At 46.5% G+C, this 26529-nt stretch overlaps 1 protein-coding gene across 6 annotated transcripts in view; it reads right to left on the bottom strand.

Annotated features, from left to right (window-relative positions):
* LOC122433296 (katanin interacting protein) overlaps positions 1-26529 on the bottom strand; it is a 228546-nt gene that overhangs the window by 196754 nt on the left and 5263 nt on the right. For 4 of the 6 annotated variants that reach the window (XM_043456082.1, XM_043456088.1, XM_043456086.1 and 1 more), the window contains one exon: positions 11170-11225. The exons of 1 other annotated variant lie outside the window; for it this stretch is intronic. In XM_043456082.1, the coding sequence (XP_043312017.1) occupies positions 11170-11225 (56 nt within the window). Of the gene's footprint in view, positions 1-11169; positions 11226-26529 lie in introns of those variants that run through there. One more of the 6 variants, XM_043456087.1, reaches the window with a different exon arrangement.

Genomic DNA, 26529 nt, shown 5'->3' with positions numbered 1-26529 from the left:
GAGTGGGGCTGGGCATCCCATGTCTATCTTCCTCATCATCAGAGCCCTTGGACATCTGCAGAGGAAGGAAAAACGCCGCCGATTTTACAGCTCAGGAAACTGAGAAGGGTTAAGGAAGGTGCCTAACAGATGTTAGAGTGTGTTATATTTGTTTAGGTAAACCTATAAAAGGGGAAAGTTAACTCATAGCATCTGGATTGAGAAAGGAAGACTTCTCACTGCGGGGGGGCACAGGCCCTAGGCACACAGGTTTCAGTAGTTGCCGACTCCAGCTCACTAGCTGTGGCTCACAGGCTTAGTTGCTCCGCAGCATATGGGATCTTCCCCGACCAGGGATCGAACTGGTGTCCCCTGCATGGCCACCAGACCACCGGACCACCAGGGAAGCCCTGAAGCTGGGTTGAGGAGGGCTTCTATCACTTGAACAGAGGCTCAGAGACACGGCTTGTGGGCCCTGATGAAGTTGATGTCGGCTTTTATCAGACCTGGGGTGGTTGCAGGGGAAACGGAGGCCCAGAGCAGGGAGCAAGGGTGTGCCTATGGTCAGCCACGGTAACTTGGGACTGGAGCCCTGGGGGCCTGGCACTGTTACAGTCCTGGCCCTGCTCCTCCAGAGGTGTTTCCAGACTGGGCAACAGTTCTGTGGGCTCCTATTCACCATGACACACACCTTTCATCAGTAATTTGCAGGAACCTCTTTCACTTGGATACTATCATTTTCTTTTCTCATCATATTCTGCATTCTATAAAGTGATTGCGGAGGGGAGGGTGGAAAGGTAAAGGGAGACTCAGGGCAATTTAATGCCTAGGATTTGAGGATATAGAAAATTCGGATGCTCTGGTGAAGGGCACACTGCTTATCCAAACCTGATTTGGGAAGAAGCTGTCAACATTATCTCCTTCTGGTCACAAATTGCAGCTTTCTGATGGGTTTTTTTCTTCAAGTTTAATCTTGTGTTAGAAGCTCAGCTGATACCAGGAAGGTTTTAGACGTGTCAATCTCCTTCCTGGCACTTTATCAGAAATTGATTCTCTTTGCTTCTTGAAGCTCAAGTCTTGGCCTTGCTGTTTGTTCAGCTTGGGTTACGGGCTCGGCAGCTGTGTACACGTTTCCTGTAGCTCCCAGCCCAATGCCAGGGGCCTGGGAGTAGGCTGGTGATTTCAAGGGCAAGGTAATTCTCACAGGAGGGATGATGTGCTGTTCCATCGCACTGAAGCAGTGAGGAACAATGACCCATCTGTGCCCTGCTTTTTCTTAGCAAGAATTCTCATCCACCTCTGACTCGGAATGGATTAGCTTTTTAAACAGGCCATTTTGCCCTCAATATGATACTAATTACAATACCAGTCCTAAATTATAATACTTAACACGTATCCAGCTCCTAGTAAGTACCAGGCACCATTCTAAGCACTTTACATGCATTAGCTCACTGGATCCTTACCTCACCCCTAGACTGTAGGTTCTATACTATCCCTACTCTTTTTAAAAAAAAAAAAAAAAAGAAAAATTATTTTATTTACTTATTTTTGGCTGTACTTGGTCTTCGTTGCTGCACAGGCATTTTTCTATTTGTGGAGAGCGGGAAAGCACAAGTTGTGTCCAGCTCTTTGTGACCCTATGGACTATACAGAATACTGGAGTGGGTAGCCTTTCCCTTCTCCAGGGGATCTTCCCGACCCAGGGATCGAACCCAGGTCTCCTGCATTGCAGGCAGATTCTTTACCAGCTGAGTCACAAGGGAAGCCTCTAATCGTGGTGCATAGTCTTCTCATTGCAGTGGTTTCTCTTGTTGCTGAGCTAGGGCTCTGGGGGCAAAGGCTTCAGTAGTTGCGACACGTGAGCTCAGTAGTTGTGGTTCCCGGACTCTAGAGCACAGGTTCAGTAGTTGTGGTACATGGACTCAGTTGCTCCGAGGCACGTGGGATCCTCCAGGATCGGGGATTGAACCCGTGTCTCCCGCACTGGCAGGCAAAGCCCATATTCCTACTCTTTAGAAGGACTAAGTCAAGCCACAGACAGAATATGTATCTTGCCTGAGTGACGACAGGAGCCTAGGAATCCGGGCTGTTTGGGTCCAGGGTTCACAGGCTCAACTATTTGGCTATGCTGCTTCTAAACCGAACACGTGACTGACTTGCCCCTACAGAAATCAGAAGCTGTTCATGTCACCGGAGCTCGCATTGTCCAAGTTCTCAAAGCTACAGAGACCAAGACCACAAGAAGCAGAAAGACTAACTTCACCACAGGGAATGCAACTGGCAGTTGGATACAAAATGAATTTCACTCTTCTTTGCCCGGAAATGTGAACTAAAAGGCTTCATTCGGGAAAAGTGTAGATTTGGAATGTCAGCTGTCGCACTGGACAGGCTCTTGTAATGCAGCACCATTAGCTTCCACTATCTTTTTTTCTCTCCCTTCCTTTTAAAAAATTATTTAACATTTTCAACAAAGCAGTGGAGATCTGTAACTATGCAAGAGGCAGCTCTTGATCCCCGCAGAAGACCGAAGCTGCAAGAACACAGAGAACTGAAATGAGCAAAGCGGAGGGTCTGCTATTTGCAGGCTGGTGGGGATCTAAAACTTATAAGAAGAGTCACCGGTCCCACTGGCCTCCTGCAATTGGCCATGACAGGTGCTTGGGGCTGAGGACCCAGGAGATCTGGCATTCAGAAATTGAGGTGCTGGACATGCCCCCATGTTCTGAGGACAGTACCCTGCTCCCATTCCCCACTAAGAAGAGCAGACCAGGGAACCACAGCTGAGGCCACTGCGTATGGATTCCTCAGCCAAGGGCAGCCACACTTGAATCTGGCCAGAATTCCACAAGGTGTGCTGAACAAAAAACTCTGCCCAGCTCATGCACCATTACAAGACAAATTCAGAACACTGATTTTTAAAAAAGCACATCCTCTTTGATCCATTAATTCTACTTATAACCTTTGGCTATTCCTACACAACTGCACAGAGATGCCGGCTCTAGAATATTCTTACCAGTACTTTTATAGTAGCAGAAGACTCCTGATAGCCTAGATTAGTCATTAACTGGGAAGTGTTAGTCAGTTGGTCAGTCATGTCCAACTCTTTGCAACCCCATAGACTGTAGTCCACCAGGCTCCTTTGTCCATAGAATTCTCCAGGCAAGAATACTGAAGTGGATTGCCATTTCCTTCTCCAGGGCATTAACTGGGAACTAGTTACATATTTAGGCTTTCCTGGAGGTTCAGTGGTAAAGAATCCTCCTGCAACACAGGAGATATAAGACACCGGCTCAGTCCCTGGGTCAGGAAGATCCCCTGGAGAAAGAAACGGCAACCCACTCCAGTATTCTTGTCTGGAGAATCCCACGGACAGAGGCGCTTGGTGGGCTACAGTCCATGGGGTCGCAAAGACTCGGACACGACTGAGCAACTAACACACACACACTGGCGTCTCAAGTGGTAAAGAATCCGCCTGCAATGCAGGAGCTGCAGGAAATGCAGGTTCAATCCCTGGTCAGGAAAATCCCCTGGAGGAGGAAATGGCAGCCCACTCTAGTATTCTTGTCTGGAGAATCCCGTGGACAGGGGAGCTTTGGCGGGCTATAGTCCATCGGGTTGTAAAAGACTCAGACACAGCTTAGAGCCTAAACAACAACAAGTCATATATTTATGGACAAGTTCACAATTCTCTATGTGTCATTTTTTAGTAGCAAAACCAGATCTGAACTGACATGAAATTTAAAGTCTTTATCCCACTTAGTAGTATTTTCCTGCAGATATATTAATATATTTGACTACAGAGGGCTGTCCTAGGGCCATACTTCGATAATATTACTTTCTAAATTCAAAAAAAAATAGAAACACGTTTGGCCCCAAAGATGTCAGATAAAGGATTGGATTTTGTTCATTCATAGTGAAGTACTGGGCAGCCATAAAAAAGAATGAATAAGATTTGTATACATGTGCTGCTACAGGATATTCTCTAAGACACGTTGTTAAGTAAAAAGAAAAATCCAGAACAATGTATTACATGCTATAATTGTGTTAAAAGGCAGGGGGTGGAGGTAAGGTCAGAGAGGATAGATAGAATATTTCTGGAAGGACACAAATTGATTACAATGATTGTCTCTTGGGATGGCAAGTGGGGGGTTAATGTCAAGAGCACTGTACCCCTCAATGTATTTAGTGTTTTTTTAAAATTTAACTTATTTTATTTTTGCCTGTGCTGGGTCTTCATTGCTATGCTATGGTTTTCTCTAGCTGCGGCGATTGGGGTGCTAGACCCTAATTGAAGTGCATGGGCTTCTGATTGGTGTGGCTACTCCTGCTGTGAAGCCTGGGCTCTAGGGCACAGAGGCATCAGTAGCTGGGGCATGTGGCGGCTCAGTTGCCCTGTGGCATGTGGGATCTTCCCAAACCAGGGACTGAACCCTGGTCTGCTGCATTGGCAGGCAGATTCTTAACCACCGGGCCACCAGGGGAGTCCCTGCTGCTTAGTATTGATTAGACAGGTTGATCAGACTCTCTGGCCTCTGAGCTGGGAGAAGAAATAGCTGGAAGAGAGGAGTATGAAGACAACACCAGGTCCAGGGACCAGAGGGGAGTGAAGGTGCGTTCACGGTGGCACACGGAGGGACTGTCCAGAGAGCCTGGTCCCGGGAGGCACCCTGAATCCTCGCCTCCCTCCTTTGCTGGGTCCCCCTGAGATCCCAGTCTCCTCCTCTGCTTGGCGAACATGAAAGGCGTCTCTTGTCCTTGTACCACAAGGCTTTGTTAAGAGCAGGAAGTGCTCGTGTGTGCGCATGCGTGCATGTGCATGCTTATGCGTGTGTGCAATGGTAGGGCTTAACATTTTCTAGGCGGTTGAGTTAAATGACTTCTGCAATCCTTTACAAAGCGAGCTCAGCAGAGGAGTGTGCTGTCAGGGGCATTTTGCAGAATCTCCCATCAGCTGCACGAGGAGGCAGTCTATTATCACGGAAGGCTCTCAGAGTGGTTTACAGTGGGGGCCCCAGAGCTGCCTGCCTAGGGCGCACAGCCAGGAACCCGGAAGCCTGGAATCAGCCTACAGTCCGGCTGGAGCAGGAAAGACCCCTTCAGCCCTGAGTGCAACTGTGCTGTCTTTTCCATCCAAGGCCATGACTGTCTCTCTGCTAAACTCTAGACACGCTAAGGAATGATCACAATCATGTAGGAACTAACATTTACGGAACATTTACTATGCACAGCGCTAGGCACTTTATCACTGCCTTGATTCTGTATACCAAGTCTCCACGGTGAATTATCAAATGAGGTGAGAGGGGTCAAGAGACTAGGCTAAAGGTCACCTGACAAGCACGTGAGCAGAGGAGCACTGTGGGCTCCGTTCACAGATGGCCGGGGGCCTCCGAGGCTCTGTGTAAAAGCAGGACGTGTCCTCAACACCGTGCTCTCAAGCCCCACAGTGCTTTTGTTGCCATCAATGTGGGCCCTGGCCAGTAAGGGGTTGATGAATAAATATTTCTTCCTCCTCTATGTTTTCCTGTTTGTTTTTAAAAATTTTTAACACTGTATGAAAAATTTACTTTCTAATGATTTTTGAGTAAACCACAATGGCCATGATTTCAGAAATCATTAACAATTCATGACCAAAGGCCAGGAACACTACATAAACTCCACAGGCAGAAGCCGTGAATCCTTGCTAGAGAAGAGGTGGAGGATATTTTTACCAGCTACTTCAAAAGTAGCTACTGACTTCAGGCCAGCCATCCACACTATATTCTTTCAGAAATGACTGTCACGCTTCCTATGCCTCTGTTAAAGCCGCCTCTTCCAGGAAGTCTTCTCTCTCTCCTCCAACACCCGCTGGGGCTTTGATCTGGATCTCCTCTATGCTGGCTGTCATTTTCTGCTATGATGTGTGCTTGTCTGGCGGGGGTAGCGCAGGCATGCAGTGCATGGGGTAGCACCCAGGCTGAGAACTTAATACGTATAAAACGCTGGTTCTCAATATCTGTGGACACAGTGGGAAAGGGGAGGGTGGGGTGAATTGGGAGATTAGGATTGACATATATACACTGCATGTGTGATCAGTCGCTTCACTCATGTCCAACTCTTGGCAACCCACTGGACTGTAGCCCACCAGGCTCCTCTGTCCATGGGATTCTCCAGGCAAGAATACTGGAGTGGGTTGCCATGTCCTCTTCCAGGGGATCTTCCTGACCCAGGGATCAAACACATGTCCCCTTGCATCGCAGGCAGATTCTTTACCTCTGAACCACTGGGGAAGCCCCCATAAATACACTATCATGTGTAAAATAGATCGCTAGTGGGGAGCTGCTGCATAAGACAGGGAGCTCAGCCCGGCACTCTGTGACAACCCAGAGGGGTGGGATTGGGTGGAGTGGGGGAGAGGCTCAAGAGGGAAGGGGCATAAGTATACTTATGGCTGATTCATGCTGTTGTATGACAAAAACCAACACACTGTAAAGCAATTATTCTCCAATTAAAAATAAATAGTAACACAAACACATACAAAAATGCTGGTTCTTATCTGTGGCTGCATGTCAGAATCATTTTGGGGGGATTACAAAATTCTGAGGCTTCAGTCACACCCCCAGCGATTCTGATTTAACTGATCTGGAAAGAGACCTGGACAGCTGTTGTTGTTCTTCAGCTGCTAAGTCATGTCCGACTCTTTACATCCCCATGGCCTGTACCACGTCAGGCTTCCCTGTCCTTCACTATCTCCTCGAGTTTACGCAAATTCATGTTCACTGAGTTGGTGATGTTATCTAACCATCTCATCCTCTGCTTCCCTCTTCTCCTTCTGCCTTCAATCCTTCCTAGCATCGGGTTATTTAAAAGCTCCCAAGTGATACAAACATGCTGTGACATCTGTGAACTGCTGACATCCAGCATCCAACCCAAAGCCTGGCTCTGATACCTGCTTGCAGTCACGCAGGTGTTGGGGGCGGGGCAGGGAGGGTCCCATTAAAAGAGGACACGTCTTCCTCAGAAGTCATTACCCAGAGACTTCCCTGGGGGTCCAGTGGCTAAGGTTCCGAGTTCCCAATGCAGGAAGTCTGGGTTTGATCCCTGGTTAGGAAACTAGAACCCACGTGCTGCAACTAAGACCTGGCATACCAAACATATATATATACACACACACATATACATTTTTTTATTTACTTATTTTTGGCTGGGCTGGGTCTTCCTTGCTATGCCGGCTTTTCTCTAGTTGCAGCGAGCGAGGGCTACTCTGTAGATGCAGTTTGTGGGCTTCTCATTGCAGTGGCTTCTATTGTTGCAGAGCACAGGCTCTAGGCCACAAGGCCTTCAGTAGTTGCAGTTCCCAGGCTCTAGAGTACAGTCTCAATAGTTGTAGCACATGGGCTTAGTTGTTCCAGGGCATGTGGGATCTTCCTGGATCGAAATTGAACCCATATCTCCTGCATTGGCAGGCAGATTATTTACCATTGAGCCACCAGGAAAGCCCTAAAAATTTTTTTTAAATGCCCATTGTTGCCTTATAGGAATAAGGAAGGACTCAATGTTGCCACTCTCCATTTTGCAGAGAAGCCAGAAGTCTGCATTTTCTGGGTGAAATCTCTCAATTTTTGAATGTGATCACCTAATTTTGGGCTTCCCAGGTGGCTCAGTGGTAAAGAATCTGCCTGCCAAAGCAGGAGACACAGGTTCGATCACTGGGTGGGGAAAATCCCCTGGAGAAGGACACGGCTACCCACTCCAGTATTCTGGCCTGGGAAATCCCATGGACAGAGGAGCCTGGTGGGCTACAGTCCATAGGGCTGCAAAGGAGTCAGACACGACTTAAGAGACTAAGGAGCAACAACGCTTAATTTTAAAAGATTGTCACAGGGTATGGGCCAAATAAGACACAACTTTGGAGCTGAGAGTGGCCTGGCAAGCTCACTGAGAACTCCCTTTGCAGTGCTGGCCCATGCAGGATGGTACCCAGTCCCCACTCAGGATAAAAACTGCCTATCCACCTGCCCAGGTGTGTGCCGTCCTGTATGCCCTGCCCCCAAGAACATGACGCAGGACCCTGTCTGCTTGCTCTCACCAGCTTGTCTTTCCCTTGCCTTTCATGGGGACAAAGCTTCCTCTGTACCTGGCATCCTGTGTAAGGCACAGAGAGTCAGGAAGTGTGGACTTCACAGACAACGTGGGCAGGGATGCGGAAAGAGGAGGTGGGTGGAAAGGCACGTTATAACGCACAGGATGAGTGTCCTGGCAGCTTGCTATTAGTTTCCTTCTCTTGTTCTTCTAACCAAACAAAAGTCGTGTTAAGAAAGTCAGCGCTCTCTTTCAGAGGGCCTGAAACCGTTTTAAACATCTTTCAGGACTGAACTTGGATGTTGTGATAAACAACCCCGTTCTCTGTTTTCCCTCACTTCAAGCATTTTTCAGAGGAGTGGTGTGAAACGCTCTCTGCGGCTGGCATGATGGGAGTAGCCAGGAAAGCGGCAATTAGGGGAGTCCTGTTGCCAAGGAGAGAGAGGAGGGGAGGGGAAAAGTGTCTCTGCTAGTTACCGGCTGCCTTGCTCCATCATTTTCCAGTGAATTTTGTAATGTGGATAAATAAGATGCTATCATTATGCAACCAAAGGCCTCAGGTTTAAACAATTCATTCCTGGCCTTAGAGGACTGGTACTCGCTCTTGGTCATTTAATCGGGGGAGACCAGGGGCCTGCAGGCCAGTGCTCACCCCCATTCTGGCTTGTCCACCCTGAGGCTTCTGGAAGGATCTTTATGGAGACAGGCACATCTGCTTTTTTCTCTTTTGATTTTTAGGTTTTGCTTTATTCCTCATGATAAAAATCAGTACATAAAACACAAAGGGTTGGGGGGAACCACTTCCATAATCTATTGCCCAGATGAAACAACTGCAAATATTTTCTTTCAATGAATCAAACGTGAATTTTAAGAGCAGCATGAAAAAAACCACCTAAAGCAACAGTGGTGCCCAACCTTTTTGGCACCAGGGGCCGATTTTGTGGACAATAAAGAATCTGCCTGCAATGCAGGAGACTCCAGGTTGGAACCTTGGGTTGGGAAGATCCCCTGGTGGAGGAAACGGCAACCCACTGCCTGGGAAATCCCGAGGACAGAGGAGCCTGACGGGCTAATGTCCATAGGGTTGCAAAGAGTCAGACACGACAGAGGGATTAACACTTTTGCTTTCAATTTTTCTGCAGATCAGGGTGGCATGGGGGGAGCAGTGGGGATCGGGGGGAGGGATGGCTTCGGGATGATTCTCATAAGGTCCCTAGATCCCTTGCATGGGCATTTCACAGCAGGGTTCAAACTCCCATGAGAATCTAATGCCATTGCTGATTGACAGGAGGTGGAGCTCAGGCGGTAACGAGAGTGACGGGGAGCAGCTGCAAATACAGACGAAGCTTCACTTGCTCACCTGCTGCCCTCTTGCTGAGCAGCTTGGTTCCTAACGGGCCATGGGCTGGTACTGGTCCACAGCCTGGGGGTTGGGGACCCCTGACCTAAAGTATTTCTACTCTGTATATTCAAAAGGACTCTCCCATTTGATACTTCTTCAGAAAAATGCCCCCACCAGAAAGGAGTGGGAAGATACACCCTAGTTCAGCCGCTGGAGTGCCCCCTGGGGGCTGACATTGCAGTCTTCTCAGCATCCAAGTTCCTCAGTTATCTCCCAGCCCTCATCCCAGGCAGGTCGATTACATACGGAGGAAAGCCACGCTGACTGTTCTGACTACAGCTGAGAGAGGAGGTAATAGGAGAGAGGATGAGAGTCACAGTCAAGAACACAGGGCCCTGTGCAGGCCCACCCCGGCCCGCCTCCTCAGAGCTGGCTGGGGCGAAGCCATCGCAGAAGCAGCAGCACCGCGAGCTATAGAGAGAACAATCAGGTCCTATGGCCGTTTAAGCTCCTGGATGCATCTGAGCCCGAGAAGTTTCCTTCTGTCTCTGGAATCAGGTCTGTTTATAGTCAAGAGTGTGAGTATTGAAGTGTTGATGAATTTCAGGATTGGTCGATATAGGTGATGAGCACCTAAGACTTCAGACCCCCGCTCCCATCAGCCACTAAATAAGACTCAAATGTAAACTCTCACAGGCTTGGGACTCCATCGAAGGGCCCTCCAGTCATTCAGGGGTCCTACCTGCCACTTCCCCCCTCAGGCTCAATGACCTTGCAACTCTCCTTATTCGTATCTTTCTGCCTTTGACCATGCTGTTTATCTGGCCTGGAAAACTACTCACTCTCAAGAGTTAACCTTTACATTAGCCTTTCTTATTACCACTGGCAAAGGCAGGTGATCCCTTTTCTGTGTTGAAACCCACCCTTTGTCCTTCTCTCCCGGGACTGGTACTTTCACACTGTACTGTGATGATCTCGTGGCACATCCCTTCCAACGATGCTGTGCACACCCTAAATCAAGGACTGTCTCTCATCCTTCCCTTAGGCTTAGCCCTGGTGCCTAGCACAGTGCCAGTGGGCTCAGCATAGTCAATTTCAAAAATTTCAAGAATGGTTAGTTTCAAGTAGGTGGTATATTTCAATGTTTTGTAGCTCTTCCCATGAAGAACTGGGGCCTATTTCCCCATTCCCCTTGAATCTGTGTTGACCTTGTGATCTGCTTTAAAGAATAGAAAGTAGCAGGAGCAACACTGTTCAAGTGCTGAGCCTAGGGCTCAGGAGTTTCTGAGTCTTCCACTCTCGTACTCTTGAACCTCTGAACCCCTATGTGAACAAACCTGTCTAGCTTACTGGATGAGGGGAGGACATTGGAGGAGAATTAAAGCACCATAACTGATGCTCAGACAGCCCCAGGGTGACACAGCTGTTAATGGCCAATGCATAAATAAAGCCCAGCTGTGGTCAGCAAGGCCTGGCCCATCAGCAGAACCTTCAGGGGAAGCTGAGCCCAAATGGCTGATCCTCAGAATCGTGAATCAAACCCATAGTTGTTTCAAGTCACTAAAATCTGGGTGACTTGTTACACAGCCATAACTGACTGATACAGTCAGTACGAGGTTATTATTAGTGACACTGGGTTGATAACTCCAGTTGCCAACTATCATTGGGTCAGGGATTCAAGCTAGAGACTCAGAAAAGGAGATTCAGGGATCCTTAAATCACCAGCCCATTCCCTCAGATCTTTTTAAATTCAGTTGCCTCCCACCAGCCCTCATCAGTGGCTCATTTACCTCCTTTTTCTCCCGAGAGCAGGACCGGCTTCTCTCAGCCTTCCGCAGAGTCTGACCTGTAGCAGTTCAAAAGCAGAACCAGAGATTGAGGCTGTTTTAAAACAGCTAGCTTATCACCAAAAAAGCTTTTTATTTGCAAAACTGAATAGATGGGACCAATCACAATCAAATGATTTTAAGAAAATGTAGCCTATTATGATAATGGGAAAATGGCATACTCTTGAAATAGACTAACGGCAATGAAATGGTAATTCACACACTCACATTATTTGACTATAATGAACCAAGCCTCCGCTCTTTAATCTAGAACATTATCTGCACTTTGCAAGGGCCAACAGACTGTAGTTTTTCCCAGTCGAATTACATTTTTATTAAATTGTTTGGAATTATATAAAGTGCCTTCCACCATGCGCATACACATAACCTTTGATGAGTGCGTGCCAATATGCAGCGCCAAACCTCCGATCTCGCCACATAGGTGCTAGTGCAAATATGAATTAGCAGTAATCACCCCCATTTCATATAATGGGGCAATTTCAGAGAGAATTGTTGCTTTTCTCAGAAAACTAGAAGACTAACATTGAAGGTATGCATACATTTCACAGATCGACATCAGGATGTTTAAATACGCTACTCCAAATGCAGTTTTTACAACTTTGATGGAAGCGGCCATTATGAAAGGAGTCCTTGATGGAAAATTAATGAATCGATTTGGTTTCAGAACATAAGATGGGAGTCTCACTGCACCTTGTCAGTGTGTCTCACAAACTGTCCAGCTTCACTCTCGGGTGGCTATCTGTGAGAATGTCACAACCACATGTTCCATTAACCAGGAGCACTCTGAAGGTGGGAACAAAAAGGCTGAGTGATAACTTACTGAGGGGCAAGAGAGGTGGACAGAGTCAGAAAGGAAAGACTTTCTTTTTAATTAATTTGGCTGTGCCGGGTCTTAGTTGTGGCACATGGGATCTCGTTCCCTGACGAGGGGATTGAACCGAAGCTCCTTGAACTGGGAGCATGAAGTCTTAGCCATGGACTGCCAGGTAAGTCCCAGATGTTTATCTTTGCATGTGGTCACTTCCAGTGGGTCCACATGTGAGTAAGACGCAGAGAGCTGCTCATAGCTGGTAAAAAAGCTCAGGTCAAGGGATGAGGCTCTTTCCAAAAAAGGATAAGGGAAAAAGCAAAGATGCAAAGATGAACCTCTGGCATTGGCCAAACTTTGGGCCAATACAGAAGAGAATGTAGAAAAGAGGTAGTAGCTATTTGTAGGAGACCCTGGGTAATACAGTATCATGGTATAGCAGACATCTTCACAGGTATCTGCTCAGCTCATGATGACACCCTAGACTGCTCCCTTCTCTTCTTCCCCTCTATCCCCAGGGTGCTCCTGTGGCAACCATGACTGTACATGACCCCATACCCTGAATTTGGTACGCTCCTCTGGGTATGGGCCCTTGACCCAATCACAGCCAATGAGAATCCCAGCCCCTAACATTTGAAATTGATTCTGAGAGACAGAGAAGAGAGAGGGCCAGAGCAAGGCTACCTCCACATGTGACCAGCCACCAGCCACTGGCTTTAGGGACAGATTAACAGAGAATGACAAGACAGAGTGAATGGATCTGACACCCACAGCATGCATACCTTTGTGTTTCACAGACATCTACTTTAATTAGGCTCTTCATATATGTTTGCTTTTTTTTTTTGGCGGGGGGTGGGGGGGGTGGGGAACCTTAAGACAAAGAACCTAGGGTTTTAAAGATGAAAAAGAGCCCAGAAAAGGACTTCCCTGGTGGTCCAGTGATTGAGAATCCAATTGCTAATGCAGGGGACATGGGTTCGATCCCTGGTCTGGTAAAATTTCACATGCCTTGGGGCAACTAAGGCCTTGAGCCGAAACATCTGAAGCCTGCAAGCTCTAGAGCCCATGTTCCGCAACAGGAGAAGCCACTGCAAGGAGAAACCCATGCACTGCAACTGGAGAAAGCCCAGCACAGCCAAAAATAAAAATTAATTAATTACTTTTTTTAGAAAAGCCCAGAAAAGATACCACTGTGATGCAGGATGCCCATAGCAGGGGAGGTTTTACATGTGTGGACAGGGGGTAGACGAAAACACTGTGTACTTTGCACTCAATTTCCCTATGAACCTAAATCTGCTCCATAAAATAAAGTTTATTGATTTAAAAAAAAAAAATAGCCCGGGATCTAGGGATCAGGTGATCCAGGTTGTCATGTCGATTTTAACCTGACTTCTGATCCCTAATGCTCTGGGGCAGGAGCTAGGGTGGATGGCTCCTCCAAACCCTTGTGCACACCTGCTCTGGCTGTTGGTTGAGGGCCTCTGGGTTGGCCCTAAGGTGGACCAGAGAGGAGGACATACCAGGTAGTAGGCCATGCAATAAGGAGCCGGGAGCTGGAAGGGGACAGAGCAGACTGGAGACCGGGGCTGCTGGGCTGATAGATCAGGGAGTTCTAGCAGTCGGCAAGATGCCTGAAGAGCCCAGCGAAGCCCAGGGCAAGGGCAGGGAGCAGGAGAGAAACAGAGCTAGTTTAAGGTGAACACAGCAGACCCCAGAATCTGGCGGAGGCCCTTCACGTGCTGGTCACACACATGCATGAGGATCCAGTTCAGTGGATCGCTGACATGTTATGAGATCTTAGATAACTCACAGGATCCAAGAGGTTCTCTTTGGGCCTTATTTTTTTTTTCAATTTTTTTTTTTTTTTTTTTTTTTTAATGAGAAGTAGGCTGAATCACCTAATGAGTTTGCTTTCCACCTCTAAAATTCTGTGATACCAATAAAGAGCAATAAAGAAAATTAGGGTGGGCCATAAAAAGAAAATATTAATGCAAAGAACAGAGAGCTTAACCACTGAAATTTGCAAGTGAATTTCTCTATTGGAGTTAATTAGAAGCTTCTTTATGCATTACATTGGAAAATAATTTGCTTATTTTCCAGTGAAGATAATTCACTCTAATTATGCACGTTTGTTATCAAATGCCTCTGTCCTCACATCACTGAGCCCCTCTCCTCTCCAGGTAGCTCAGTGGGGAGACGGCTCCTTCTCCCCACGGACAGAAGGAACCAGATCACACGGTGCCTGTCTCCTGTCTACTGCACTTAGCTCCTCTGAGTAGCTTCCTTCCAAGATCTCATTTTATCCCTATGACGACTCAGGGAGTGGGGAAGAAGGTGACATTAACCTCAATATATGCTGCTTGCAAAATGAAGGGGCCGTTCCTCTGCATTTTGCAAGGTGACCTGCTAGCTGCAGCCAGAAAACAATAAATAAGGCCAAATGTAAATACTACATGTGCACCTCACTTTAGAAGACAGATGTGGACCTGGGGAAAAGAAAAAAAAAGAAAAGAGTGGATTGAATTGTTGTAAATATAACACCATTCTCCCATGTAGGGTTTCAGAGAGATTGTATCTGCACTTAGGATTAATTTTCAATGGTTGGAAGATTCTGACACTTCAGTTTTACTTTGCTCTAGATGCAGATAATAATGTTCATTGCTGCCATTTAGAGGGAAGTTGCATTTTCCTTGGATGTTAGATTCTGAAGTCAGCAGGCATGGGAAAATCGGTGTCAAAATTCCCTTTGAAAAAGAGCCTTAAATGTCTCGTAAAGAACAGTCTCCAGGACACAAGATTTTATACCCACTGATGTAGACCTATGTGCATGTGTAATATTTGGTGCATTTGGAAATGCATGGTATGTGATAAAAGACATATGCAAAATATAACTTTACAATATTTCTAATTAAACTATTTTAAATTTTTTATGATCTATGCTTTTTTTTTTAACATATTCATTTTTATTTATTTATTTGGCTGTGCCACATCTTAGTTGTGACACGTGGGATTTCTGATCTTAGTTACGGCACGTGGGATCTCTAGTTGCAGCAGGCGGAATCTATTTCCCTGACCAGGGATGGAATGCAGCTCCCCCTGCTTTGGGAGATGTGGAGTCTTAGCCACTGGACCACCAGGGAAGTCCCTAAGTTATAACTATTGTAATTATTTCCCTCTATTTTTTTGTCTTGGGGTAGGAGGAACTCGTCAGAGGTCGGGGCACAAACCGGGCACTAATATGATGAAGGTTAAATGTTCTAGACAGGACACCTACTAAGGGCCAGGTTCTATGTACCAGCTTCATCTCCTGTATTCTCACATCCACTCCTCCAGGTCAGGAGTCAATAGACTTTCTCTATAAGGGGCCAGAGAATAAATTTTTTAAAAAACTGTATAGGTCATAAAGTCATGCAGTTTTAAGGTCTCTGGTGCAACTACTCAACTCTGCCTTTGGAGGGTGAAAATAGCCATTGATGATATGTAAACAAACCATATAGGAGGGCTCTCCAGGTGGCCCAGTGGTAAAGCATCCAGCATCCGCCTGCCAAGTAGGAGACCTGGGTTCGCTCCCTGAAGAAGTTTATTTCTTCTGCTGTCCAAATACGAGGGCTCATCCTGTTCTGTTTTATGTATCTATGTCATTTCATTTAAATGGCAAATATCCCACTGAGATGCCACTTCATCTCAATCACTGGGCTGGCAAAAATCCAGAGATGTGACAATATACTGCTGACAAGAGCTGGGAAGGAGGCCTTTGAGAGTACTGTTGGGAGAAGTATAAAATGATACAGGCTCTGTGGAGGGGATTTTGGCAACATCTTCAGAAAGGCTTTTGGCAGTATCCCTTTAAGCTAGCAATATCATTTCTAGGAATCAACCAGGAAGAAATACCTCCACAAACAGGAAACAAATGCATGCGCGAGGTATTCACTGCACCGTAATTTGCAATGGAAAATATGAGAAGTGACCTATAGGTCTATCACAGTGGGGGACTAGCTGAATAAATACAGTGGATCCACACAAGGGAATGGAATACTGGGTGAGAGAATGGCAAGCTGATAAGATGGCCATATGTTCAGCGAAAAACTCGAGGGGCAGAAACTTGACATTATATGATTCTTTTCTCTGTGAAAGAGAAAATAAGGCTGTATTTGGTTCTATTTATACCAAGAACCACCTGGAAAGCATATGCACGAGAGCCACTGCTCAATGTAAACTTTTTATATTGTTTTCATTTTTGAAGGATTTAGATGGATATATTTCCTATTCAGGAAACTAAAATACTTTTCTGTACAGCAGAAGCTAACACAACCATGTAAAGCAACTAAACTCCAAAAAAAAAAAAAAAAATTAAAAAGCAAGAAACAAAGGAAACCATACTATGATTGGAATTGGCATAAGTAATTTAACTAGTATGTCAGAAAATACGATATATGTGAAAGTCACTCAGTTGTGTTCGACTCTTCGACCCCATGGACTGTAGCCTGACAGGCTCCTCTGACTATGGAATTCTCCAGGCCAGAATACTGCAGTGGGTAGCTATTCCCTTCTCCAGGAGATCTTCCCTACCCAGGTATTGAACCCAGGTCTCCCTCATTGCAGGTGGACTCTTTACCATCTGAACCACCAGGGAAGCCCAGAAAACATGGTACATGGAATGCAACAACAACAAAACTGTATTTTGGACTCTAAAAAAAAAAAAAAGAAACTAAAATAGACTTAAAATATTAAATGTCCAAAAGGTCTGGTTCAGATTTTTTAAAATTATAGTGAAAAATGCTGTTGACATTCCCATCCAAGGTGCAAGGGAGAGAAAAAAAGTAAGCCTCCATGGACCTTGGGATCCAGTAACTTGCTTGAAAGAAAACATAATCAGAGGACAAACTGCCTTTTTTTTTTGGCTGCACCATGGGATCTTAGTTCCCCAACCAGGGATCAAGCCCGCCCCCACCTTCCACTCCCCTCTGCAGTGGAAGCTTGAAGTCTTAAACCACTGGACCAGGGAAGTCGCTAAACTGCCTCTTTCAAGACATCAGTTTGTAATGTGTTAGAGATAAGAATAAAATAAGGACGGAATATGGTTTCTGGACATTGAAAGAATTTCTAAACTAAGCCAGTAGGCTGGTGGTGACCTGCTTGTTTACTTGAGGGTAAAGTTTTTTGTTTTGTTTTTAAATAAAATGGCTAGACAAGGTGAGAAAGGAAAAAGCAAAAAGGAAAGGAGGATTACAACCTGTCCAGATGGGTTGTCTGGGACTCATGATTTCCAAGTGTTTCCTGGGCACCTGCCACTGGGGGTTCCTCCCCAGGTGCCAGTTCTTGGAATTCCCTATCGTCCCTATCGTCTTCCCTGGTGGCTCAATCCATTAAGAATCCGCCTGCAATGCAGAAGGCCCGGGTTCGATCCCTGGGTTGAGAAGATCCCCTAGAGAAGGGAATGGCAACCCCCTCCAGGATTCTTGCCTGGGAAATCCCATGGACAGAGGAGCCTGGTGGGCTACAGTCCATGGGGTTGCCAAAGAGTCAAATATGACTTTAGCAACTAAACCACCATCACTGTCATATGCAACAGCAAAGCCACGAAGCTCAGAGAAGCAAGGTAACTTGCCCAAGGTCACAGAGCAACAAAGAGAAAGAACTTCGGTTAGCAACCTGTCAGCCTAGCTGTTAATCCAGTGCTCACTACACCTGGCAGTCTGTCTGCTTGTCCTTCTTCAACTCCAGGAATGGGAGTGCCCCAGCCCCACTGGCCTTCAGCCCCATCCCAGCTTCCTGAACCTTGATCCTGGCTTCTACCTACAGCCTCTGCAGAGACATGTGTGACAGAGGAAAATGGCAGGGTGGGGACTGGGCTGAGCACCTGCCCAGCCTAATGAGGAATCATGATTTGTCTCCAGCTGCTGGTTTCAGGCAGGAATGTGCGCTGTTTTGTCTTGGGTGAGGTTCTTCCAGAGGAGCACAGTTTTGTGAAAAAGGTTCTAACTTTTAAATGTTGACAAGCAATTTAAAAAATGTCAGTGCTCTGGACAGGCCCAGCAAAAGAGGCCTCTTGGGACTTCCCGGGTGGTCCAGTGGTTAAAACTTCGCCTGCCAGGGCAAGTGGTGTGGGTTTGATCCCTGGTTGGGGAACTAAGATCCCACATATCTCATGGCCAAAAAACACAAAACCTAATACGGAAACAATATTGTAACAAATTCACTAAAGACTTAAAAAAAAAAGAAGAAGAAGCCTCTAGTTTCCAACCTAATAGACAGCTAGGCAGAAGATGGGAAAATCACTCCTCCCCTTATTTCCTCACCTCTGTGTCATGGACCCTTTCTTGTGCATGTGGGTGGGGAGAGACCTCTTTAAGGAAATCTCATCACAATAACTAAAATCTATTAGACAAAGAGCATGACTGTTTGGGAGCCAAGTAAACAAATATTGGCTCCGAGACACACTTTTCTCTTCAAATTCTACTTGTGCACCTCCAGGCTGGTTCTGGTCCTTTGAGTTCCATCCTGTTTTCTGAACACCCGAAACAATATCCCTGTCACTCTTCCTTTGCATTTTCTGTAGAACTGAAATTCCCAGGGCCCAGTTTACTGCCAAATTACCTGAGATAAACAAGTCATGCTAAGATCCTCTTTTCCTTTCCAAACCTAAACAGCAGCTGGCAGCTAGAAATGGTTATTTATAACCTGCACACGGTTCCACTCATTTGCTTGGTTTAGAAATGCTTAGCCGTGCATTCTGAGGCTGGGCTTCGTAATCAGATGAGAGCCTGGGGAGGATGCTGTGCGACGGCTAAGAGGCTGGGCTCCGGGTCAGCCACTCATTACCTGTTTGGGAGTCCTAATAGTTCTGACTCCACTTCCTTCCAGTTTAAGGTTAAGGTAGTACATGTGAGGGACTTCCCCGGAGCTCCAGTGGCTAAGCATTCGCCTTGCAATGCAGGGGTCTCAGGTTCGATCCCTGGTTGGGGAGCTAAGGATCCCACGTGCTGCAGAGTAACTAAGCCCAAGAGCAGGAACTTAGCCCATGTGCCACAACTGGGACCCGAGGCAGCCAATTAAAAAAGAACAAACAAACACAGAAAAGAAGTGTCCTGCACATAATACGTACTTAGTTTCCTACACCAGAAACAGCTGTTTGTGGATCTCAGGGAGTTCTGGTGATCTCTGGTACCCAAACATATCCTCAATCTGCCCCTTCCTCTCCATCATCCCTTTGTGAGCTCCGTTATCTCATCAACAGCCACCTGGTAGATCTCCAGCCTCTGCTATTCCTGGCTTCCCCCTACCCCACCCCAGGCAGCCATCTAAAAATAAGACCTCATCATTCCCCTGCTTGACTGTCCTCTGGTGGGTTTCACTTTGTACATTTCCCTCTTCCCTCCCTTATGTTCACACCTCTGTGGCCCCCAGTCTTCTCCTCCCTGGATTCAGGGTCCCTTCCTGCCTCGGGGCCTTTGTCCTTATCCCCTAGGTCTTCTTGTCAATCAGATCTCAGCCTAAAGGGAATCCCTTGCTCAGAAAGGACTAGCGCCCGGTTCTCCCGACTTTGATCTTCTGCATAGCACTTATCTGATCTCTTTTTTGATGATGTGGTTTGCCTGCCTTACTAGATATCAGCTCTGTGAGATCAGAGACTGCTGTCTGGCTCTTTTTTTAAATTACTGTATTACCCACACCTGGAACAGTGCCTAGACTGGAGTAGGCTTAGGGATACATTTCTGAAATCGATGAATGAGTGAATGATCAAATATCTGAATGGAAAGGCAGGAGGCATGATTACGAACTGCTATAAAGACTTCATCTTCTCTTACAACGTGTTTTCTTGACCCTTTCCCCTTGCTCTTTCCAGGACTGCGAAATGAAATATGACAAAGTAAGTTTAATACACCATCGGAGATAATTGAAAAATATTGATTTTTTTTTTCATTTGAAATAGTGAAGATAAGTAAATGCCACACATCTGTAATCTAATCGGTGGTCTCTGTGAGACACACTTCCTAGGCTAAAATGGACTTGGTCTACCTCTGTATCCATCATACAAGCTTCCAAACTTATTCCCATGCCACACTCCCCCTCCTCCCATTCCAGTTCCCCAGGAAATACAAGTGAGGCCCCTGCATTTGTGAAAATACCTGTATGTGTGTGTGTGCATCCAAATGAAAGTGTCCTTTGGGTATTTTCACCCTCTCTCCAAACTAATAGTATCTTGGAAGACATGAGACTGTGCAGAAGATCCCCAAATTCCTAAGGAAAAAGATGCAATCCTTCCCCTGACAGCTAATTTTACTGAGAGCTCATTAAGTGCTGGGAACCGTTCTAAGGGCTTTAGAAATGAATTCACTTGGTTCTTGCAACAGCCCTATGGGAAGATCCTACTATTAATCTCCATCTTACAATTTAAGAGTCTAGGTACTGAGATGAAGTAACTATCCCCCACCCCCTACCCCCCACCCCCGGCTGAGACCACGTGGCTGGGAAGAGGAATTCCAGAATTCAAACCCCTTTAGGTCAACTCCAGGATGAGTTTGAGCAAACTCTGGGAGATAGTGAAGGACAGGGGAGCCTGGCGTGCTGCAGTCCACGGGGTCACAAAGAGTCAGACACAACTTAGCGACTCAACAACAGGTGAGCATCGACAAGAAGAGAAGGAGCTGTTGTTTGTCGCTAAGTTGTGTCTAACTCTTTTGCAACCCCACGGACTGTAGCCCGCTCTGGGATTTGGGATTTCCCAGTCAAGAACACTGGAGTGGGTGGCCATTTCCTTCTCCAGGGCATCTTCCTGACCTAGGGATTGAACCTACATCTCCTGCAAGTCTCCTGCACTGGTAGGCAGATTCTTTACCACTGAGCCACCAGGGAAACCCTTGAAGAGAAAGAGAGGAGAGTCCAAACTCTCAGCCCTGGTTTTTATGGTTCCCCTCTGCAAGGTTAAAATGAAATCTCCATCCCAGTGGAAGCAGGAGGCAGAACTCTCACTGTGCAGGCTCAAGGCTTTGTCCTGGGGGTAGAAGCAATGGACTGAAAGAGATCTGGGCCTTGTTCTCCCACTCCTGGGCTCCCCATCAGGGGTTCTTAACCGCCCCCGCCCTCCCCACATGCCATGGCCTCCACATCTGATAAATGACAGTGATCAGACTACATTCAAAGTCACTTACTGGCTGAAACCAGCCCATATACATTTGTCTGGTCTCCAAAAAACAATTTTTTTTCCAGCTAACATTTAAAACTGGGCAGATTTCACATGCATAAATCCTGAGTTCTGGATTCTTTTGAAAAACTGAAAAATCCGTTGACATGGGGTCTGTGTTCCTGTCTGGCAACAGTTGTTGGGAGCTGAGGGCAATGGCCCGCCAGATGGTGTGGTGCCCTCTGGTTCCTCACCCCCACCCATCTCCCCAGTTGTCTCTCTGCCACTGAGGTCAAGCCCAAGTTGCCATTTATCAGCAGGTCTCAGAGTTTTTTCCCTACAGTAAAGATACAAGTGAAGGTTCATGCGTTCACATTTCCGGGAGAATGAATCATTGTCATCATAAGTATTTACATGTGTACTTTTCATGTGCTAACCCTTGATCTAAGGGCTTGGCAGCTATTAATGTATTTAATTCCCACAACAACCCTAGGAGGTGAATACATTTATTATCTCTATTGTATAGATGACAGAGGGCTTCCCTGGTGGCTCAATGATAAAGAATCTGCCTGCCAATGCAGGAGACTCAGGTTCAATCCCTGGGTCAGGAAGATTCCCTGGAGAAGGGAACAGCAACCTTCTCTAGGGGCTTCCCTGATAGCTCAGTTGGTAAGGAATCCGCCTGCAGTGCAGGAGACTCTGGTTCAATTCCTGGGTAGGGGAGATCCACTGCAGAAGGGATAGACTACCCACTCCAGTATTCTTGGGCTTCCCTTGTGACTCAGCTGGTAAAGAATCTGCCTGCAATGTGGGAGACCTGGGTTCAATCCCTGAGTTGGGAAGATCCCCTGAAGAAGAGAAAGGCTACCCACTCAGTATTCTGGCCTGGAGAATTCCATGGACTGGTCACAGTCGGACACGACTGAGCTACTTTCACTTTCTAGTATTTTTGCCTGGAGAATCCCATGGACAGAGGAGGAACCTGGGGGACTATAGTCTATGGGGTCACAAAACAGTTGGACACAACTTAGCAACTAAACAGCAACAACATAGATGGCCAAGATGGAGGAAGCAACAAGCTTTAGGAAATTAGTAGATAACAGATTCCCAGATATGCAAAATATATTCAGGTGTTGAAAGAACCTGACGCAAAGCAGCATAATGAAATAAACCCTGGCTGCCGCTGCATTATATTACCCGCCTGGTCCTTGCAGGCTTCTAAATTTATGACATCTCTACAAGATCTTCAGGGCTCTGAGACATAGCAGCATCCCCAAACGGGATCCTGGACTAGATCTGTCAGGTCCCTTCCATCTCTAACCTTCTGTGATTTTATGTGGGTTTATATGAGAGTCGGACACGACTGAACAACTTCACTTTCCCTTTTCACTTTCATGCACTGGAGAAGGAAACAACAACCCACTCCAGTGTTCTTGCCTGGAGAATCCCAGGGACGGGGGAGCCTGGTGGGCTGCCGTCTATGGGGTCGCACAGAGTCGGACATGACTGAAGCGACTTAGCAGCAGCAGCAGCAGCATACAGTGTATCTAATTACTTTGGGACTCTTTGGAGGGGACACACACACACACTCACACACATCATGAAGTTTAAGTTCACTAGAGTTCAGAAAAGTGTCGTGGTCTCTGCAGGGGTCCGGGGGTTGGTGACTAGACATATGTGATGCTGCATTCACCTGCAGCTTTACTATCCCCGAGGGACTGTGTCTGAAGAATCCATCAGCTCAGGGTGGTCCAGGTGGCTTTGGGCTCCAAGATGAGATGGGAGATAGCAGTGACAGGAAATTCACTGGGATAGAGATTGGGGGAGCACAGGAACACTAAATGAAAAGTAGAGGGAGAACAGAATACAACTAGGGGCTCTGGGGTGTAGTAAGGGAGCTGGGCTAGAATATATTGTTAAGACGGGTTGAATGATTGCAAAGGACAAAGTCTGGATGAACCATCCTTGTCCACCAGAAAAACAGAAACCTGCCGAGGTCTCTGGAACTTGGCCTGGAGGCTTGGCTACAAGGGCTCTTTCTCTGCTTTATGGAGACCAGCCAGAAATTCACTAAGGAGCAAGTAAATGGGTTCCTCTCTTTCCTGGTTACAATGTCAACCTGGCAAACACTCATGAGCATCTCCCTGTGCCAGTCCTTGGGCCAAGTGTTGGGCATGCAAAGAAACAAGAGTGGGTCTCCACGCACAGAGAGGGAAAAAGGCACAGAACCCAGTACCCGTGATCTAGCGCCACTCCTGAGAGGTCATGGGATCCAGAACCACGTGGGAGGAGCTAATACCACAGGTGACACCAGTCATTGTTAATCTGTGGCGTGGAAGTGACTTGAGAGAAGGGCATGGCTGGCTGGGAGCAGAGAAAAGGCAAGGCAGGGAGGTGGGAAAGGATACTGGAATGACTGAAGCCAGCTTCCCCAGGTAGCTTGGCTAGAAGTTGAAATCACAGACGCCTGGAGGTCAGCCCAGTGCACTCAATGCAAGAAGTAAACACCACCAGCCAGCCAGAAGCACCACCAGCCAGAAGACTGAGTCAAACTGCCATCGCAAGTCCAAGGTCAAGAGGGTGGCCACTGTTCAGTGCTGGAGGACTGTGGGGGCCCTGTGGGGCTAAAGCTCCCTTTTACTGGGAGACACTAAAAGTCCAGGTTTCGTGGGAAATTAACCCTGAATATACATTGGAAGGACTGATGCTGAAGCTGAAACTCCAATACTTTGGCCATCTGATGCGAAGAACTGATTCATTAGAAAAGCCCCTGATGCTGGGAAAGATTTAAGGCAGGAGAAGGGAGCAACAGAGGATGAGATGGTTGGATGGAATCACTGACTCAGTGGACATGAGTTTGAGCAAACTCCAGGAGACAGTGATGGACAGGGAGGCCTGCTGGGCTGTAGTCCATGGGGTTGCAAAGAGTCGGACACAGCTTAGCAGCAGAACATTATTTTTAAATGCGGGAAAACACATCTACAGACCCAGTTCAGCCCAGTATAAAGTCTCTGGGCATGGGAATGGGTGGGTATCTGAAAATGATGGGGATGGGGGGGATGGGGGGAGGGGGACACCAGCAGGCCAACTGAGGGATAGGGGAAGGGAGGGGACAGCATCCCCAGGGAAATTCTCTGGTTAAAGGTACTATGTTCACAGGGCAACCATTAAGGCTACAAGGCTCTGGCTATTCAAAACCCCATGGGGCATCAATAGCCAGCCCAGGGCTACTGAGGACAAGGATGCTTCACAAAGTGCTCTATAAACAGCTCCAAGCTCCTCCTTCTAACCACCCATGTTGCTTCTTGTAAGCCCCCTCCTACGTGGGAATAGAGGAGCAACCTCGGAGTCCAGGGAGAGCTGGGAGAGTAGTTAGGGATGGTGTCTTTTAAACTGTATTTATTCTTTCACCAGCCTAATGGCAAGCCTCGCTCGCAGACTCGCTCCCCAGGTGTGAGAACCGGGTCAGTACTGGCAGGGACAGGTCTTTGATGACACAGTAGAATGCAGACTTTGTTCACATGAGTCCTGGTTCTGCCCCCGACTAGCCGTGTGGTATAAAACGAGCATAATTACAGCAGCATATTGAGCCATCAGAAGGACCAAACTGAGTCCTCTGCGGCTGATGTTAGCAAACTCCTCCTGTGAAGGGCCAGACAGCAAATATTTTTGGCTTTGTGGGCCATATGGTCCCTGTCTCAGTGAGTCAACTCTGCCACTGAAGCATGAAAACAGCCATAGACTGTGGGTGTACATGTGTATACTAATGGGTGTGGCTGTGTCCCAATAAAACTTTATTTACAAAAGCCAGCAGTGGACCAGAGTGCTTTGGGTGTGGGGAACACCTTTATAAATGTTATCTTCTGGGGACCACCAAGTTGGACTAAAGTTATCTGCTGATGTCTGGCTTTCTCACCCAACTCTGACGTTCTTAAGGGAAGAGAATATAAGGCCTCCCCTTTCTTTTCTCCCAGATTAAAGCTCAAAGAACAAGTAAAGCACAGTGTGGCACACGATAAAGTATATAGGGATTTTCAAAACGGTCCCACTTAATACTAGAGCAGGATGTAACTTCAAATGCCTACAGGGGCCCAGGCAGCTAGCAGAGGCAATGAGGGAAGCCAGCCAGGTAGGGGCTGTGATGGATTGGAAAGAGATCTTCTCTTCTAAGGGGGTGGTCTCCACATAGCTCCTGCAGAGGGAACTCTTGCCATGCTGAATTTCAATTTGATATTAACTTTATTGATATTTATTGGGATTCATAAATTGACTTTTCCAGTATTTTTAAGAAAACATCATAATCGGAGATTTATGAGAAATCTTCCAATTTTTCAGTAGTGACAACAAATTCAAAAAAATTAAAAGAAAAAAAATTATGGGCCCAATAAATATGCTCGTGGGCTGACTCAGCCAGGGGCTCTCAGTTTGCAACCTCTGGTATAAAGACTTCATTTTCAAAGTTGCTTCATCTCTGTTTTTTAAGGATAAAAAAATTGTAACTTATGTCTTTAAAAATCGACTTCACGAGAACTCGGAGAAGAGTACACGGAGCTCCCATCCCCTCTTCACCTGGATTCAATCTAATTCATCTTGATGTCTCTGGATCCCAGTGCACAGGAGGTGCTGAAATGTGGAGTCACTGAAAGAATGCCCCAAAGAAAAATAAACAAAACAGAGTGTGCCAAGTTCCTGTGAGCTAAAACGACAGGATGGAATGAATGCCGAGGAGCAGCAAGGGAAAAGAAATCAATCAGATAGAAGGACTGAAGCCAAGGAGGAAGGAAAACAGAAGCAACACAGAGGCTACATGGACCACACATTTATTTTGCCTGCTGAATGCTTTCTTTGTTTTATTTTATTGTTATTATTATTATTTTGGCTTGAATTATTTTCAGTAGGAAGAGAAACAGACAAATCACCAGGCGCCCAGGTAAACACCACCCAAGGACAGAAAAGATGAGACAGGCTGACAGTGTACTTTCAGCAAAACTATACTAATTCAACTGACACCCGTTTTGCAGTTTGGGTTTATTTAGACAAGCGAGGCTAAATTTCATGTTGGCATTATTAATTCTTAGAGAAAGTTTGCTAAGCAAATGAACAGTATAAATAGGGGAGATGTCGAATATTTGCTCTGGGGGGAACTAAAGCAAAGGCGTAGCTTTAAAATCCTTTCTAATTATTTCGATGTGCTGAACTTTTGTCTAATTATCATGTTCCTGCAAAACTGAGGAGAATTTTTTTTTTCTCAGCTATCTCATATTTTAAAAGCACTGGGGGAAATTCCGCTTTGACATAAAGGTGAACATTTTCAGAGGCAGAAGACTCCTACACTGCCAATTTACTTTTGTGTAAATAAACCATGTCAAAC

Source organism: Cervus canadensis, chromosome 32, assembly GCF_019320065.1.
Source record: "Cervus canadensis isolate Bull #8, Minnesota chromosome 32, ASM1932006v1, whole genome shotgun sequence".
In the NCBI taxonomy this organism is placed as follows: domain Eukaryota; kingdom Metazoa; phylum Chordata; class Mammalia; order Artiodactyla; family Cervidae; genus Cervus; species Cervus canadensis.
Note: the sequence above shows the minus strand (reverse complement) of the source record. Positions and strands in the feature narration are given on the sequence as shown.